Source organism: Pogoniulus pusillus, chromosome 2 (genome assembly GCF_015220805.1).
Source record: "Pogoniulus pusillus isolate bPogPus1 chromosome 2, bPogPus1.pri, whole genome shotgun sequence".
In the NCBI taxonomy this organism is placed as follows: Eukaryota; Metazoa; Chordata; class Aves; order Piciformes; family Lybiidae; genus Pogoniulus; species Pogoniulus pusillus.
This window is the reverse complement of record NC_087265.1, coordinates 39,848,559-39,864,001: the sequence shown is the minus strand read 5'-3', so window position 1 is coordinate 39,864,001 and position 15,443 is coordinate 39,848,559. Positions and strand designations below refer to the sequence as shown.

The window sequence follows — 15,443 nt, the reverse complement described above, 5'->3', positions numbered from 1 at the left end:
ACAAACAGCTTGCAGCTTCTGAACCTAACTGCAGGGTTTGTAAGAAGTACCGATTAAAACAAGATGTTCAGTGGTATTTGTGTTGTGTGGGAAATCCTAAGGAGCTACACGGTAATGTTATGATGTTGTGCGAGATGGGATAAGGATCCTTTGACAAGGATTTGCAAAGTTTGCCTGCAAATGGCTGTAAGTTCCTTAAGCCTTTCTGTAGAGGTTTTTGAATAATGTAACACCACTTTCATCTTCTGTGGGAATATAGAGAAATGTATTTGTGTTTGTACTGGGTAGTTGTCAGGAAGGGAAGGAAAAAACTGGGAGAGCTATTGGGTTAAATCATGGCTAGAAGCCACATTTCTTTGCTGTAGAGCTACTTTGGAATGAGTGTGTTCACTCACTCTGTCTCTCACACTTTTCTTTATTGAGGTGCAGTTCAGCTGAGATTGAATTCCCCTTTGGCTGTTCATAAACTGTGAAAGAGAAGAATGCAGAAGACTCCCTTGCCCATTTGTACATGAGTGATAAGAGCACAAGATCCTTACTACAGGTTTGCTGCAAAGATGAGTTCAGAGGAGAAGATTCTATCTCCAGCTCACAAAACGTCGACTCCATCACATAGAAGTGCCTCCTCTTCATCATCATCTCAGAGGGATAGGAGGCAGGTAAGTAAAAAATTGAGATATTTGCAACATCTGGGGAAGATATTAATTTATTCCTGTCATGTGGCCATTAGTTCTTGCTAGCTCTAAATTCACTTGCTTGTAGCACTTGCTGATATCAAGATATAGCCAAGAACTGTTGATGTTTTAAATTTATTTTTTTTTTCACTTTCTGGAGTGGATTGAGAAGTATTCAGAAGCAGCATGGGCCCTGTGCAGCTCTGGAATGAGTGGGATATAATCATGTGGACAAGTAGGAAACATGCTCTGAAGTCTTTTGGGAAGGGATTTCTTTGGCAGCATGACCCTACAGTTGCTTCAGTTTTGTGCTGTATGTGAATATAACTACAAATATTTTCACAAAGTGATATTGCAAATCAATTGAAATCCAGTATTGTTCATCTGTTATGGAAGCACCTAACACATCTAATATTTATATTATATTTACATTTATCATATTTGTGTTGTTTGGTTTACTACAGATTTACACCATTCCTCCCACATCATATTGTGCTAGTTAGAATTCCTATTTTCAAGAGACCCTTGTCCATGTGAGCATAGTGTGTCTTTTCTTTAGGATCCCTTTGAGATGAGGGCTGCATTATTTCCTTTCAAAACAACTTTGGGATTCGTGTGGGTTTCTTTAGGGATGGGTGTACAGTCTGGCTCCAGCACCAGTGGGAGCACTTCAGAAAGCATCACAGCTACCCACAAGCTGTTACATGTATATTTACAAATGCAAAGGTTGGTACTGGAAGTTTAATTAGGACAGAAATATACTTTAAGATTTTGATCCATGGAAACCTTAGACACTAAATCAGCTTTGGACTTGGTTTAATATCATAATGTTTAAAAAAGAAATGTGAAAAATGCAAGAATAAAACAACTTAATTAAAATGTTGTGAAAATATTTTCATTAGTGCAGTGTTGGTTTCTTTACAGCTTAACAAGGGAAAGAGGCAGGAAAAGAACTTGCATTGTTTGCTCTGGTATGCGTTTACTTGAATAGTTATAACTTAATAACATTTTCCCAGCTGCTTGCATGCCAGCTGTGACTATTTTCTCAGATGCTGCTGAAATGGTTTTTTTTTCCCTCTTACCCGAGTTACAAAAATTTTTTAAAGTCATAATTTTGATGAAAACTGTAGCATTTACAGCTCTGAATGCAAATAGTCTCATCTTAAAATATGCTTCAAGTGTTAAACGAGAGGAATTCTGAGATGTGTTTAATATCAGACATGAACTGTGTCTGAAATAAAAAATAATAATTTCCATTGCTGTTCAGTGAAGCCAAAGATGATATTCTCACAGGTGACAAATAGTTTATCTTTCATACTGTATAGGATTTAAGGTAGCTGTACTCTGTTGCAGTGTTCTGTCAGCTGGTGCGGGAGACGTGGTCAAGGCCCTCACAGCTCAATGTGATCATAAGCAATGCCACGTGGGCTCCAGACCAATTCAATGTGAATTATGCCAGAGACCCTTTATTGATTGTTCTGACTCTCATTATATAGTCTTTGAGCATAGAGCACACACCTACACATCAGCATAACTAAGCAAGGACAGCCCAGTCCTCTGCATAAACTCTGCCTTGTTTTTCTCATTAACAAGATGTCCACTATCTATCCTTTTCTGAGATAAGGTGGCCAGCAGCTGGCTGGTGGTCAGCATCCACCTGTTATTACCCTTCTTCACTTTGCATTCCCACGGTACTCATTTAAGTACAGGTGAGCATACAATCTCCTCTTATGTTTCATTAGTTCCATCTGGAGCAAGAGTTTTGACATCTTTTTTAAAGCATCACTGTATTTTGTCTCCCACATTTAAACACAAAGGAGGTAAATGCAAGACTTGTGGGCCCTGCTGAGCTCAGCTAAGAGCATATCCAAGTCCTCTTTTTAATTGGGTAGTTTAGTACAGTCATGCAAGTAAGAATGAAAAAAAAAATGACCTTTCAGGAATACCTTTTACCATAAATCTAATGGCTGCTGTGTCTGTTACCATAGCAATGGGTTAGAGCACGGCATAGCTGCCATCATTGTGAAAGGGATGCTTAACTTCAAGCCCATAGTGGTCACTGAAATGTAAAGAGTGATTTTAAAATAATGCCGAAGAGGTTGATTGTGTGATGCAGCCACAGGTCTCTTGGATCCAATAATGTCTGATGATGCTTAACAAATATATTTAGGCATGGAAATGTGGGCTGAAAGGTTACTGCTAGGCATTCTTTTTTTTTTTTTTTTTTTTTTTGCTTTGTTTTTTTTGCCTTAGTGCTTTCAGTATTAAAGACAGAGAAATATCCAAGAGAATAAATGCATGGGCAATTTCTTCCTGGCTGCTCTCCAGCCACTCTGTCCCCAGCCTGTAGTGCTGCTTGGGGTTGTTGTGGCCAAAGTGTAGAACCCTACATTTAGCCTTGTTAAATCTCATCCCATTGGCCTCTGCCCACCCATCCAGCCTGTCCAGGTCCCTCTGCAGGGCTCTCCTACCTTCCAACAGATCAACACCTGCTCCTAGCTTCGTGCCATCTGCAAATTTACTGATGATGGACTCAATCGCCTTGTGAAGAAAGGTACCTGGGGGTACTGGTAGATAGTAGTCTGAAGATGAGCCAGCAGTGTGCCCAGGTGGCCAAGAGAGCCAATGGCATCCTGGCCTGGATCAGGAACAATGTGGCCAGTAGGACAAGGGAAATTATTCTTCCCCTGTGCTGAACACTGGTCAGGCCATACCTTGAGTACTGTGTCCAGTTCTGGGCTCTTCAATTCAAGAGAGATGCCGAGGTGCTGGAACATGTCCAGAGAAGGGCAGCAAAGCTGGTGAGAGGCCTGGAGCACAAACCCTATGAGGAGAGACTGAGGGAGCTGGGATTGTTTAGCCTGGAGAAGAGGAGGAGGCTCAGGGGAGGCCTCATTGCTGTCTACAACTATCTGAAGGGAGGTTGTAGCCAGGTGGGGGTTGGCCTCTTCTCCCAGGTAACCAGCAAGAGAACAAGGGGACACAGTTTCAAGTTGTGCCAGGGGAAGTATAGGCTGGATGTTAGGAGGGAGTTCTTCACAGAGAGAGTGATTGGCATTGGAATGGGCTGCCCAGGGAGGTCGTGGAGTCACCGTCCCTGGAGGTGTTCAAGAAAAGCCTGGATGGGGCACTTAGTGCCATGGTCTAGGGCTGGGTGCTAGGTTGGACTGGATGATCTTGGAAGTCTCTTCCAACCTGGTTGATTCTATGATTCTTCCACAGTAAAACTAAGCTACAGTGTGCAACACAGTGTGGGGTGCAGTGGTACTGCATCTGGGGAAATAAATATAGGAATGCTTCCTGTGTTTCGGCAGGCACAGTAGAACAACCAGTTTTGTTGTAACATCTACTTTAGCAACTGTATTTCTAATTAATTTCCCTGCTTGTGTCATTAATTGTATATGTTCTGGTTTTCATAAGCATCCCCACAAATACATTGATTGTTAGTGGGTGGTGGATTTTGGGTTGGGACTCTTGGGCTTTACTGTGAAATAACTTGAAAATTCTTTATTGCTATGTGGATTCTTCATAGCAGCTTGGAGAAAAGCACCCTTCTTGAAGGGGTAATACATATGGATAGGGAAAGTGATGTGACTAGATGGAGCATCAATGTAGCTTTCATTGTTGTATGTGAGGATAACACATGGTGGCTAATGACTGAAATCTTCTCCTGTGATTCTTGTCAAAGTCATAGCAACCATTAGGGAACAGTTTCCTAATAAATTATGGTGCTGGAGCCTGAATGAGTGTGCACATGACTGTGATAAATCACTTCAGGGAGAGTGGAAAATGTCATGATGTATGTAATGCTGGCATTTTAATGCAGCTGTCTGTGCAGTATACATCACCTATGACAATTAGCAGTCAGGGAAAGCTTTGACATTGCCAATCTGCAGGCTACAAGATCAGGTAATTGATAATTGGACGCTATACTGAAGGCAGCAATAACTGAAAACTCGGTCCAGATTTTTGGCATCCTAGGAATTTTTAGTATCATTCATTTTTATCAAAATCATGGTTAATTTGGACTATTAGACAGAAAAGGGCTCAAAACCAACTGGTGTTACTTTACCTGTGATCTGAGCAGGGTGGCAGGGCAGTTGTAGTGTCCTTGATAGGGAATAGTTTAAAATGGAGCAGTAGCCATTTTTCCTTCTGTGGAGCTGTTGCCAGTGTGTTTTGTGGGCCAAGCTGGAAATGCAGATTCTATTTTTTTCAACCCTTGTGAAACTCTGAAAACACTGTTCCTGGTCTTACACAACAAAAAGCAGGAAAATTAACACTGGTTTTAGAAAGTACAGCTGAATATGATAAAATCATATGCTGTGTATTCAGTTTGATATGTGCAAGTTCTTCATAAATATTCCATGGTTTTTTATTGCTTATGTATGCAGGTCACACTGCAGACTGCAATTATGCTGAGAAGGCAGAAAGGAGTAAATACATTATAGGGTTAACAGTATGCAGTTGGGTAGATTGAGGTCTGACCCTAGGCTATTAAAGAGAGGGAATCATATAGAAAGAGAGTAATCATAATGACACTGTGAACAAAGGAGAGATTTTGCCTTTTCTGGCCACCATCAAGCTTTTAGTGCTATTGAATCTAGCCTTTTGTGGTCACCTTTCTAAAAAGTACTTGATTTAGTGGGTGACATTTTTGGTTAGGGAATTAATAAGTGAAAGAAGTGAGTAGAGGAGAGGAACTGGATAGGCTAAAGGCTTCATGAAGTTGTAGGACATGAAACCAAGAAGCAAAGACTGGATTAGAAGGAAAACAACAGCTGGCTGGAAATAGGGCAGAGCAGAGAGAAGGAAATCAAGAGTAAAGATGTGTTTTTGTCATCAGAAGTGTCTGGGAGAGCTGGTTGTTGTGTAAAAGGTGGAAAAAGTCACCTACACTCTTTTATTCTAACTGCTTGATATTTAAGATCTTTTTGTATGGTTAGTCTCAGCAAGAGCACATTTACTTTTTATCTGTGCCATGGGAAAGGTGGTCTACTATTCACAGAGTCATAGAATCATTTAGGTTAGAAAAGACCTTGAGATCACCGAGTCCAAGACTGAGGCTTAAAATGAAAGAAGTGCTGTTGCTTTTACTTTGCCTCCTGTTGCTGCTACACTTTCCTGGTACCTCAATGGGTAGTAGTAGAGCAGTGGCAATGGGAAGGGTCATGGCAGGAGCAGTAGTAGTGCAGCAGCTATGAGATTTCAGCCACTAGTGCTTTTCTCTTAGTAGGCCAGATTGGCAGGGTGCTGTCTAGCATACACACAGGTCAGTCTTGCCTGCTGGAAATTAAAGTCCTTTGGAATCACAGAAACATTCCAGTTGGAAAAGGCCCTCAGGATCACCAAGTCCAACCTATAACCCTACTCTACAAGGTTCACCCTAAACCATATCCCCAAGCACCACATCCAAATGACCCTTAAACACATCCAGGGTCAATGACTCAACCACCTCCCTGGGCAGCCTATTCCAACATCGGACCACTCTTTCTGTGAAATACTTTTACCTAATGTCCAGTCCAAACCTACCCAGTCACAGCTTGAGAACATTCCATTGTGTTCTATCACTGTTTACGTGTGAGAACAGACCAGCACCAGCTTCTCCACAACATCCTTTCAGGTAGCTATAGACAGCAATGAGGTCTCTCCTCAGCCTCCTCTTTTTCAGACTAAAAAGCCCCAGCTCCCTCAGGTGCTTCTCATAAGATTTATTCTCTAGGTCCGTCACCAGATTTGTTGCCCTCCTCTGCACTTGCCTCAGCACCCCAATATCTCTCTTGTATTGAGGTACCCAAAACTGAACAGAATACATGAGGCGTGGCCTCACCAGAGCTAAGTACCTGCTCCATGACCTTCCTTGGTACCAAGATCAGGCTGACAAATCTATAGTTTCCTGGATCCTACTTTCTTCTTGTCTCATAGATAGATGTTACATTTGCTACTCTCCAGTCCATTGGCATCTCCCCAGTTAGCCAGTATTTCAGGTAAATAATGGAGAGGAGACATTGTGCCTTTATCTCTGCTTAAAATTTACACAGTAGCTACATGGCAACCAGAAGAAGTATGTCTGTATTCATGTATGCTGGATGAGCTCTCTCCAATCAATAGATATTTGGATGATGAGTGCCCCTACCCTTGATAGTATCTGTAGTGGTTTGGGAATAAGAACTTTTAGAGTATAATCCGGGAGATAACAGAGGGAATTCCTGCCTCTTTCTAAGAAAGACTTGGCCTTAAAGCTGTTGCAGAAATAAAATGTGGTGGTGCAGTCATGGAGAGACAGGTATCCTGGATGGAAAATCAAGCCAGTACAATGTCTGAAAGACCTGCAAGGGAAAAAAGACTATGCAGGAGATTTGACTTGGTTCTTGACAGTGATAATGTGTCTGGCAAGCTGCCCCACAGGGGCATGTGAACATATTCTCTGATCTTAAACATTGCTATCTATCTGAGTTATCTTCCCTAAAAATAGTGCTTTACAGGCTGCATGGAGACTGCTGTAGTGTAGATATGTACTATGGAGAAAGAGCTTTTTTTTAAGAGGCTTGATTAGAAATGGTGTGTATGTAACTGTCTTGTTTCAAACCCCAGGAAACTGCTCACCTAAAAGCTTAGTTACCCATGCAAATTAAGACAGGTACATAGTGGTGTTTTCAGAACATAGTCACCCTTTCATTCCTGCTGTCTGATTTTTTCCCCATTCTATCATGCATGCACATTAATACTAATGTAAGCATGTCTCACCTTCCTTGAGAGTATAGTTGTGCTGAGGGAGGTATAGGCTGGATGTTAGGAGGAAGTTCTTCACAGAGAGAGTGGTGAAATGCCGTCCCTGGAGGTGTTGAAGCAAAGCCTGGATGAGGCACTTAGTGCCATGGTCTAGTTGATTGGACAGGGCTGGGTGCTAGGTTGGACTGGATGATCTTGGAGGTCTCTTCTGACCTGTCTGATTCTATGATTCTATGAAAAGGTAATCTTATGTGTCTTTTTAAAAATGAATACTCATATAATTCAGGTATCCCTAAACATTGGCTCATATTATCAAACTATGCACTAATTTTCTAAGTGCATCTTAATCCAAAATTGTCTGCACACACACACATAGACACAGAGGAATTCAGAGAATCATAGAATCAGTCAACTAGACCATGGCACTAAGTGCCTCATCCAGGCTTTTCCTGAACACCTCCAGGGATGGTGACTCCACCACCTCCCTGGACAGCCCATTCCAGTGCCAAATCACTCTCAATTGCACTTTGCCAAGCTTGACCATTAGATGAAAACAGAGCTTTCGTGCTCCCCTCCCACGGTTGCTTCCCCTAGCACAGAAGGAGGAGGGGGCAGGGGGACATGTCTGGATAAGACAGAGTCCTCCTTTCCCACGATTGTTTCTCCCACAGCAGAAGTGGGGGAGAGCAGAAGAGCACGCCTGGGCAAGCCAGGCCATGGATAAGCCCATTTTTGGCCTATCAGGCCTACCACGACACTTATGTATATGTAATTTTACTTTCCATCTTTTTTTAAATTGTTTGAAACAACATAGAATCATAGAATCAACCAGGTTGGAAGAGACGTCTAAGATCATCCAGTCCAACCTATCCCCCCAGCCCTATCCAGTCAACTAGGCCATGGCACTAAGTGCCTCATCCAGTCTAACATCTGCACTAACAAAATGAATTCTAGCTTCAGAGGATTCAGGGAAGTATCAGTATTAGAAGAAAGAAAGGAGAAATACACCAATGGAGACATGGTTGTTTTGCTTTATACTTGCCCATGTCTCACAGTGACATTCATGACTCTGTCTTTATTTCAAAATCAACAGGAGGAATTCCAGAGCTGACTGAGAAACAGACTAAGTTTTAAGCAAATTCCAAGGCTATATAATTTGCAAATAACAGTGCAGAGTAACTCAGTATATATCATAGCCCCATTTAAAAGGTAGTAAAGCCTGGTGTGTCTGCAGTCAATCTGTGTACCTTATTACTGCTGCTGTGTTTCAGATAACTGGGGAATGCAATGCTTTTAGTTGAGAGAAAATGACCAAGCGTTGCACTTCATACTAAATGGAATTCACAGAGGAACACAGGTCTGTGCATGCTGCAAAAAGAATGCCAATGAATAGGACATTTAAAAAATGCACTAATTAGTCCTTCAGATTTCAAAAATCCAAGCACAACCCAGAGAAAAACGCTCTACTTTTAAATTATAGTTGTAGAAGACCGTATGTCTAGATCCCATGGTTATGGGTGTTGAAGACTGCTCGTTGTGAGAAGACAGCTGTGGTGGTTGGGCTGTTACCCGCCCCCCCACACTTTAGAAGGTACTCCAGCTCTGGGAATATAAATGAAGCTATTTATTTACACCTAGCACAATATACAAGCAGCTATTTACAGTATATACAGTTATATACAAAAATAGACAAGTTAAAAGTAATACAGAAACACAACTCCCCTCCCAGAAACCTGAGTCCCCAGGAGGGGCTCTCAACCATCCCTGCACCTTCCCCCTGCCCCTCTCAAACTTACCCCAGACCTAAGAAGAAAAGAGGTCCAGCCAAGAGGTTAAGAAGCAAGGTTAGTGGCAGTGAGGTTAGGGAGCTGCAGCTGAGTCCAGAAGCCAGAAAAAAAAAAATGGAGAAAGTGTTATCTAACATTTACTTTCTTGTTCCCATACCTCTCAGCAAGACTGTGAGGGAAGGAGACATAACCATTGTTTTCCTTTCACAGCCAGTTATCTACTTTCTCTCACCGAAACATTCTAGCCTGCTTCAAACTAATACAACAGCAGAGCCCCATGTGGCTGCTCACACAACCGCCCCCAGCTCATTCTCCTTAGGGTGAGCAAGAGGAATTGGGAGCAAAACGCTGTGGGTTGACATAAGAAGAGTTTAATAGAGCAATACAAAGAAGGAATGGACAACTGGGCTAACAGCAATAGTTAAAACTAATATACAAACCAAGTAACATAAAATGCACACTCGATGCAGCCAACGCTTTGCCTCTCACCACAAACTGCTGCCAGTAAACCAGCATCGCTACCCAGTCCAGCTCCCTGCGATGACGAGAATGATGTTGCATAGCCCACTGACTGGTTCAGCAGGTGGTCCTGAGTCCCTCCCAGCTTCTTGTGAAGAAAATGAACTCTATCCAAGCTGAAGCCAGGGCAGTGCTGAATGCTGCAAGCAAACAATAACCCATCATTTCTTCTTCATTGTGAGCTACCTGTTGTGCAAATGTAGGCTGTGTTAGCTACATGTGGGCTTGTTAGGGGCGCACTGAGGCAAGTGTGTGCTCACATTTATAATGTATGTTGTGAATAGTAATCTCAAAGGTGAAGGAAGGATTGTAGCTAGGTCTAAGATTTAGCAGTGAGGTTACAGAGCAATTTCAGGTAGACTTGTCATCTTGTTGATTTAATTTCTGGAGGCACACAGATTATGATGATGCAGGTACAAGCCACATATGGGTGTGGCATATGGGTAATCCTGAAGCACTGGGGAAGTCAGGAGCAAAGCAATGCAGAAGTTGATTTTCTTTGCCTATATTCTTGGGACAGGAGGATTTGGAATACCAGGCTGATTGATATGCCTAGATTAATGGATTATTCATTTTTCTATTCATAGAATCATAGAATCATAGAATCAACCAGGTTGGAAGAGACCTCCAAGATCATCCAGTCCAACCTATCACCCAGCCCTAACCAATCAACTAGACCATGGCACTAAGTGCCTCATCCAGTCTTTTCTTGAAGACCCCCAGGGACGGTGCCTCCACCACCTCCCTGGGCAGCCCATTCCAATGGGAAATCACTCTCTCTGTGAAGAACTTCTTCCTAACATCCAGCCTATACCTACCCTGGCACAACTTGTGACCGTGTCCCCTTGTTCTATTGCTGGTTACCTGGGAGAACTCAGAAGCTGTATTAATTAGCTTCTTTCTTCTTTTTCATCTCCTCAGTTTTTTTTAACTCCTTCCTTTACCAGTGCTATGATTCTTGGTTTTTTTTTTTTTTTTAAAGCTTGGTAACAAATACAAGATCAAAATAAATTTTATTGCTGTGATGCTAAATAACAGAACTTCCAGCATTATAAAAATAGCTGCTTTTCAAAGTGTCAAACTACTGTGCAATTTCTAGCTGTAATTTTTCAGAAAAATAACATTAATTAGTAGAAAACATTTCACACCAAGTAATGCTTCTTAATATTATGCCAGAGTCATGTCACAACGACTGGTTTGAGTTAGAACAGAACAGACACAGTCTCAAGTTGTGCCAGGGTAGAGGGGACACAGTCTCAAGTTGTGCCAGGGTAGGTATAGGCTGGATGTTAGGAAGAAGTTTTTCACAGAGAGAGTGATTTCCCATTGGAATGGGCTGCCCAGGGAGGTGGTGGAGGCACCGTCCCTGGGGGTCTTCAAGAAAAGACTGGATGAGGCACTCAGTGCCATGGTCTAGTTGACTGGCTAGGGCTGGGTGATAGGTTGGACTCGATGATCTTGGAGGTCTCTTCCAACCTGGTTGATTCTATGATTCTATGATTCTATGATTCTATGACTCTGTTCAGCGATTTTACCTTTGAGCTCAGTCTTTCCTAAGTAACTGCCCTTGCTGATGATAACAGTGTCTGCTTCTAGTAGTGATAATGCCTCTAGTTAGTAGCAAGGGCTGGTACACAGGCCAAGGTCACTTGGTGTACTGTTTTGGGGGTGCAGAGTAAAAGGCCACACCTGTGGGGAAGAGTGGACAGGCCAGATGGCTCTAAACTGACCAGCAAGGCATTCCATTCTAGATACATTGCATTTGGTATGAAACTGAGGGATCACAAGTGTAGAGCTGTATTTTTCAGTGACTGGTGTCTGAGGAAGACTCTCTCTGTTCTGCCTTTGATCCAAATTGGTGAGTTCTTGAATCCAGTTCTGGAGTCCAGGTCCTGAATCTGGTTCTTGACTGCTGCTGAGTCCAGTCTGGGACTTCTGCCACAGCATCAGATGTGATGGTGATTAATTGCCATCAGGACAGTTCAGTTCAGTTCAGTATTGGTTTTGTGCATACTTGTATATTATTTCTCCTCTTTGTTCCCTTTTGGAAGTGTGAGGAGTTAATGGAGAACACATTTACACAGTATCACAGTATCATCAGGGTTGGAAGAGACCTCACAGATCATCAAGTCCAACCCTTTACCACAGAGCTCAAGGCTAGACCATGGCACCAAGTGCCACGTCCAACCTTGCCTTGAACAGCTCCAGGGATGGCGACTCCACCACCTCCCCGGGCAGCCCATTCCAGTGTCCAATGACTCTCTCAGCGAAGAACTTTCTCCTCACCTCCAGCCTAAATCTCCCCTGGCGCAGCTTGAGGCTGTGTCCTCTCGTTCTGGTGCTGGCCACCTGAGAGAAGAGAGCAACCTCCTCCTGGCCACAACCACCCCTCAGGTAGTTGTAGACAGCAATAAGGTCACCCCTGAGCCTCCTCTTTAGTGACTAGATGAGCCCTAACTGTTGTTAAACAAATTCACAGACGGTATTTTGTGTCAGTGGGATGGTGATCATGACAGAAAGGAAATGAAAAGCAGACATTTACAGACAACAAGACTACATTTCTTGAAATAGAGAATGTAAAAAAGGCAATTTTATTTTTGAAGTGTTCATATTTTCAAATAAAGAGCTCAGTAAGTCAGTATTCATTAAAGTGCAGTTTGCTAATAATGTAGTTCTCAATTGAAATGGACCTGTAATGATTGAGGTCTGATTTTAAATGAGAAAAAAACCACAACAGGCCCAAACTCCTTTTGCCTTAAAATCATATGGTTATAAATGTCACTGGAAATCTGGCAAGCCAGAGGCTGTTGGGTTACTCCACTGTAAATATTGTACAAAATGAAATTGCAGTTATGTAACAACAAACTGCACCAGCTGCTTCATATGAGACCTTCAGAACATCTGTGTTGGGCATTGCTCCATCTCAAGATGGAAGGATTCTTGCCTGCCAAACAAAGCTGGCAAGAAAGTTGGGAATTGTCCTGATTGTGCTAGTCAAGTGATATTTTCATCTTCCTCAGAGGAACAGATTTAGGCTTTCTTTTATATTTTATATCATAATATATTTTATATCATAGAATCAGCCAGGTTGGAAGAGACCTCCAAGATCATCCACTCCAACCTATCGTCCAGCCCTATCCAGTCATCTAGACCATGGCACTAAGTGCCTCATCCAGTCTTTTCTTGAACACCTCCAGGCACGGTGACTCCACCACCTCCCTGGGCAGCCCATTCCAATGCCAATCACTCTCTGTGAAGAACTTCCTCCTAACATCCAGCCTAGACTTCCCCAGGCACAATTCAACACTGTGTCCCCTTGTTCTATTGCTCATTGCCTGGGAGAAGAGACCATCCCCCACCTCGCTCCAACTTCCTTTCAGGTAGTTGTAGACAGCAATGAGATCACCCCTGAGCCTCCTTTTCTCCAGGCTGCACACCCCCAGCTCCCTCAGCCTCTCCTCACAGGGCTGTGTTCCAGGCCTCTCACCAGCCTTGTTGCCCTTCTCTGGACATGTTTCAGCACCTCAGCATCTCTCTTGAATTGAGGGGCCCAGAACTGGACACAGGACTCAAGGTGTGGCCTGACCAGTGTTGAGTACAGTCCTACTGGCCACACTGTTCCTGATCCAGGCCGGGATGCTATTGGCTCTCTTGGCCACCTGGGCACACTGCTGGCTCATGTTCAGCTACTATCTATCAGTATCCCCAGGTCCCTTTCTGCCTGGCTGCTCTCCAGCCACTCTGTCACCAGCCTGTAGTGCTGCTTGGGGTTGTTGTGGCCAAAGTGCAGAACCCTGCAGTTGGCCTTGTTAAATCTCATCCCATTGGCCTCTGCCCACCATCACATATTAAATGTAGCATTCTACATAAATTTTATCTATTCAATGAGCAAACCTTATCATAGTTTATTATTGGTAAATTTGTGGTGCTCAGCCTAAAGAAGCGTATTTAATTATTTGATATGTAATGTGGCAACTTGTGTTACATAAATGCAAACATTTTTCTCACCTGGCTAGTAGCAGACATTGGGCTAAATAGTAAGATTGGCTGTTCTTTGATAAAGTAGAAAATTTCAAGGCATAGATGACAAAGTTTCTCCTGGCTGGCCCAGGGGAATGTGGCAGTAAGAAAACACTGCTACTTTTCCACTTTTGTTACTGCAAAATTAATTCAAAAGTAACTGAAAATAAATGCCAGTTATTGTTGCATAGTGTCACAGATCGTTATTAATCTCCACTGACAACAAAGACAATCCCCATATTTTCCCATTCTTATTCACAGATGCAAATTGTAAGAGAACATTGAAGATCTGCATTGCTCTGCAGCAAGATGCTGTCTTTGTTTGTTACACATGCGCTTCCATAAACAACAGTGCTTATTTTCATTTAGTTTGGTTATAGCTTTTAGGCACTCAGTTATCTGTATAAACAACAATATTTACTCTTTGTCTGTGGTTTTGTATTCTGTGATTGTTTCTGCTGTCACTTGTAATCTTGTGAACTCTTCTTCGGTGAATGTTACAAAGCTTAACTGTGAACTAAAGTCAGTTGTTGGTTTCAGTTGAGAAAAGCTTACTCTTCTTGGAGAGTAATTGCAATTTTAAGTTTGCCCTTGTGTTACAAGAGCTGGAAATGAAATAGTTTTATTACATGTCAAAGGGATGCTACTGACATGTTGTGGTAGAATTCTTACCAAGTAGAAATACAGGATGTAGCAAAACGTCATGAGAGAACCAAGTGGAAATCTCGGCAAGCAAAACATGGCTGTTTTCTCTTGTAGGGAAAAACAAACAACTTTGTCTTCTACAAAATATGAGTGAGATGCTTCTGGTAAATGGAAAGACATTTTAGGAGTCTTTTAAGAATAATGGGTTTTTCAAGACTAGTTGTTACATTATGTATTTCTTTTTTGTACCATGCTTTGAAGATCTTTTGGTCTCCAATCTGGTGAACCATGGGTTTGATGGGTGGACCATGAGATGGATAAAGAACTGGCTTGATGGCAGCACCCAAAGAGTGGCTGTCAGTGGGTCCATGTCCAAGTGGAGGCCAGTGACAAGCGGAGTCCCTCAGGGATCAGTCCTGGGACCAGTCTTGTTCAACATCTTTGTCAGTGACACGGACAGAAGCATTGAGTGCAGCCTCAGCAAGTTTGCTGACGACACCAAGCTGTGTGGTGCAGCAGACACACTGGAGGGCAGGGATGTCATCCAGAGGGACCTGGACAGGCAGGAGAGGTGGGCACAAGCCAACCTCATGAGGTTCAACAAGACCAAGTGCAGTGTCCTGCATCTGGGTTGGGGCAATTCCAAGCACAAATCCAGGCTGGGCAGTGAGTGGCTGGAGAGCAGCCCTGAGGAGAGGGACTTGGGAGTACTGGTGGATGAGAAGCTCAACATGAGCCATCAGTGTGCACTTGCAGCCCGGAGGGCCAACTGGATCCTGGGCTGCATCAGAAGAAGTGTGGCCAGCAGGTTGAGGGAGGTGGTTCTTCCCTCTACTGTGCTCTGGTGAGACCCCACCTGCAGTACTGCAACCAGTTCTGGAGCCCTCATTACAACAAATATGTGGATGTGCTGGAGTGTGTCCAGAGAAGGGCCACTGGGATGATCAGAGGGCTGGAGCAGCTCTGCTATGAGCACAGACTGAAAGAGTTGAGGATGTTCAATCTGGAGAAGAGAAAGCTCTGAGGTGACCTTATTGTGGCCATCCAGTATCTGAAGGGGGCCTAC

The 15,443-nt window shown here is 43.0% G+C and overlaps 1 protein-coding gene across 4 annotated transcripts in view; it reads left to right on the top strand.

The window, feature by feature from the left end:
- The first annotated feature begins 273 nt into the window (after positions 1–273).
- The window catches only part of OSBPL6 (oxysterol binding protein like 6), a 54,294-nt gene continuing 39,124 nt past the window's right edge, over positions 274–15,443 (top strand). For 2 of the 4 annotated variants that reach the window (XM_064162068.1, XM_064162050.1), the window contains exon 1: positions 275–659. In XM_064162068.1, the coding sequence (XP_064018138.1) occupies positions 558–659 (102 nt within the window). In that variant the 5' untranslated portion in view covers positions 275–557. Of the gene's footprint in view, positions 660–15,443 lie in introns of all 4 variants that reach the window. The other 2 variants (XM_064162041.1, XM_064162059.1) reach the window with 2 other exon arrangements.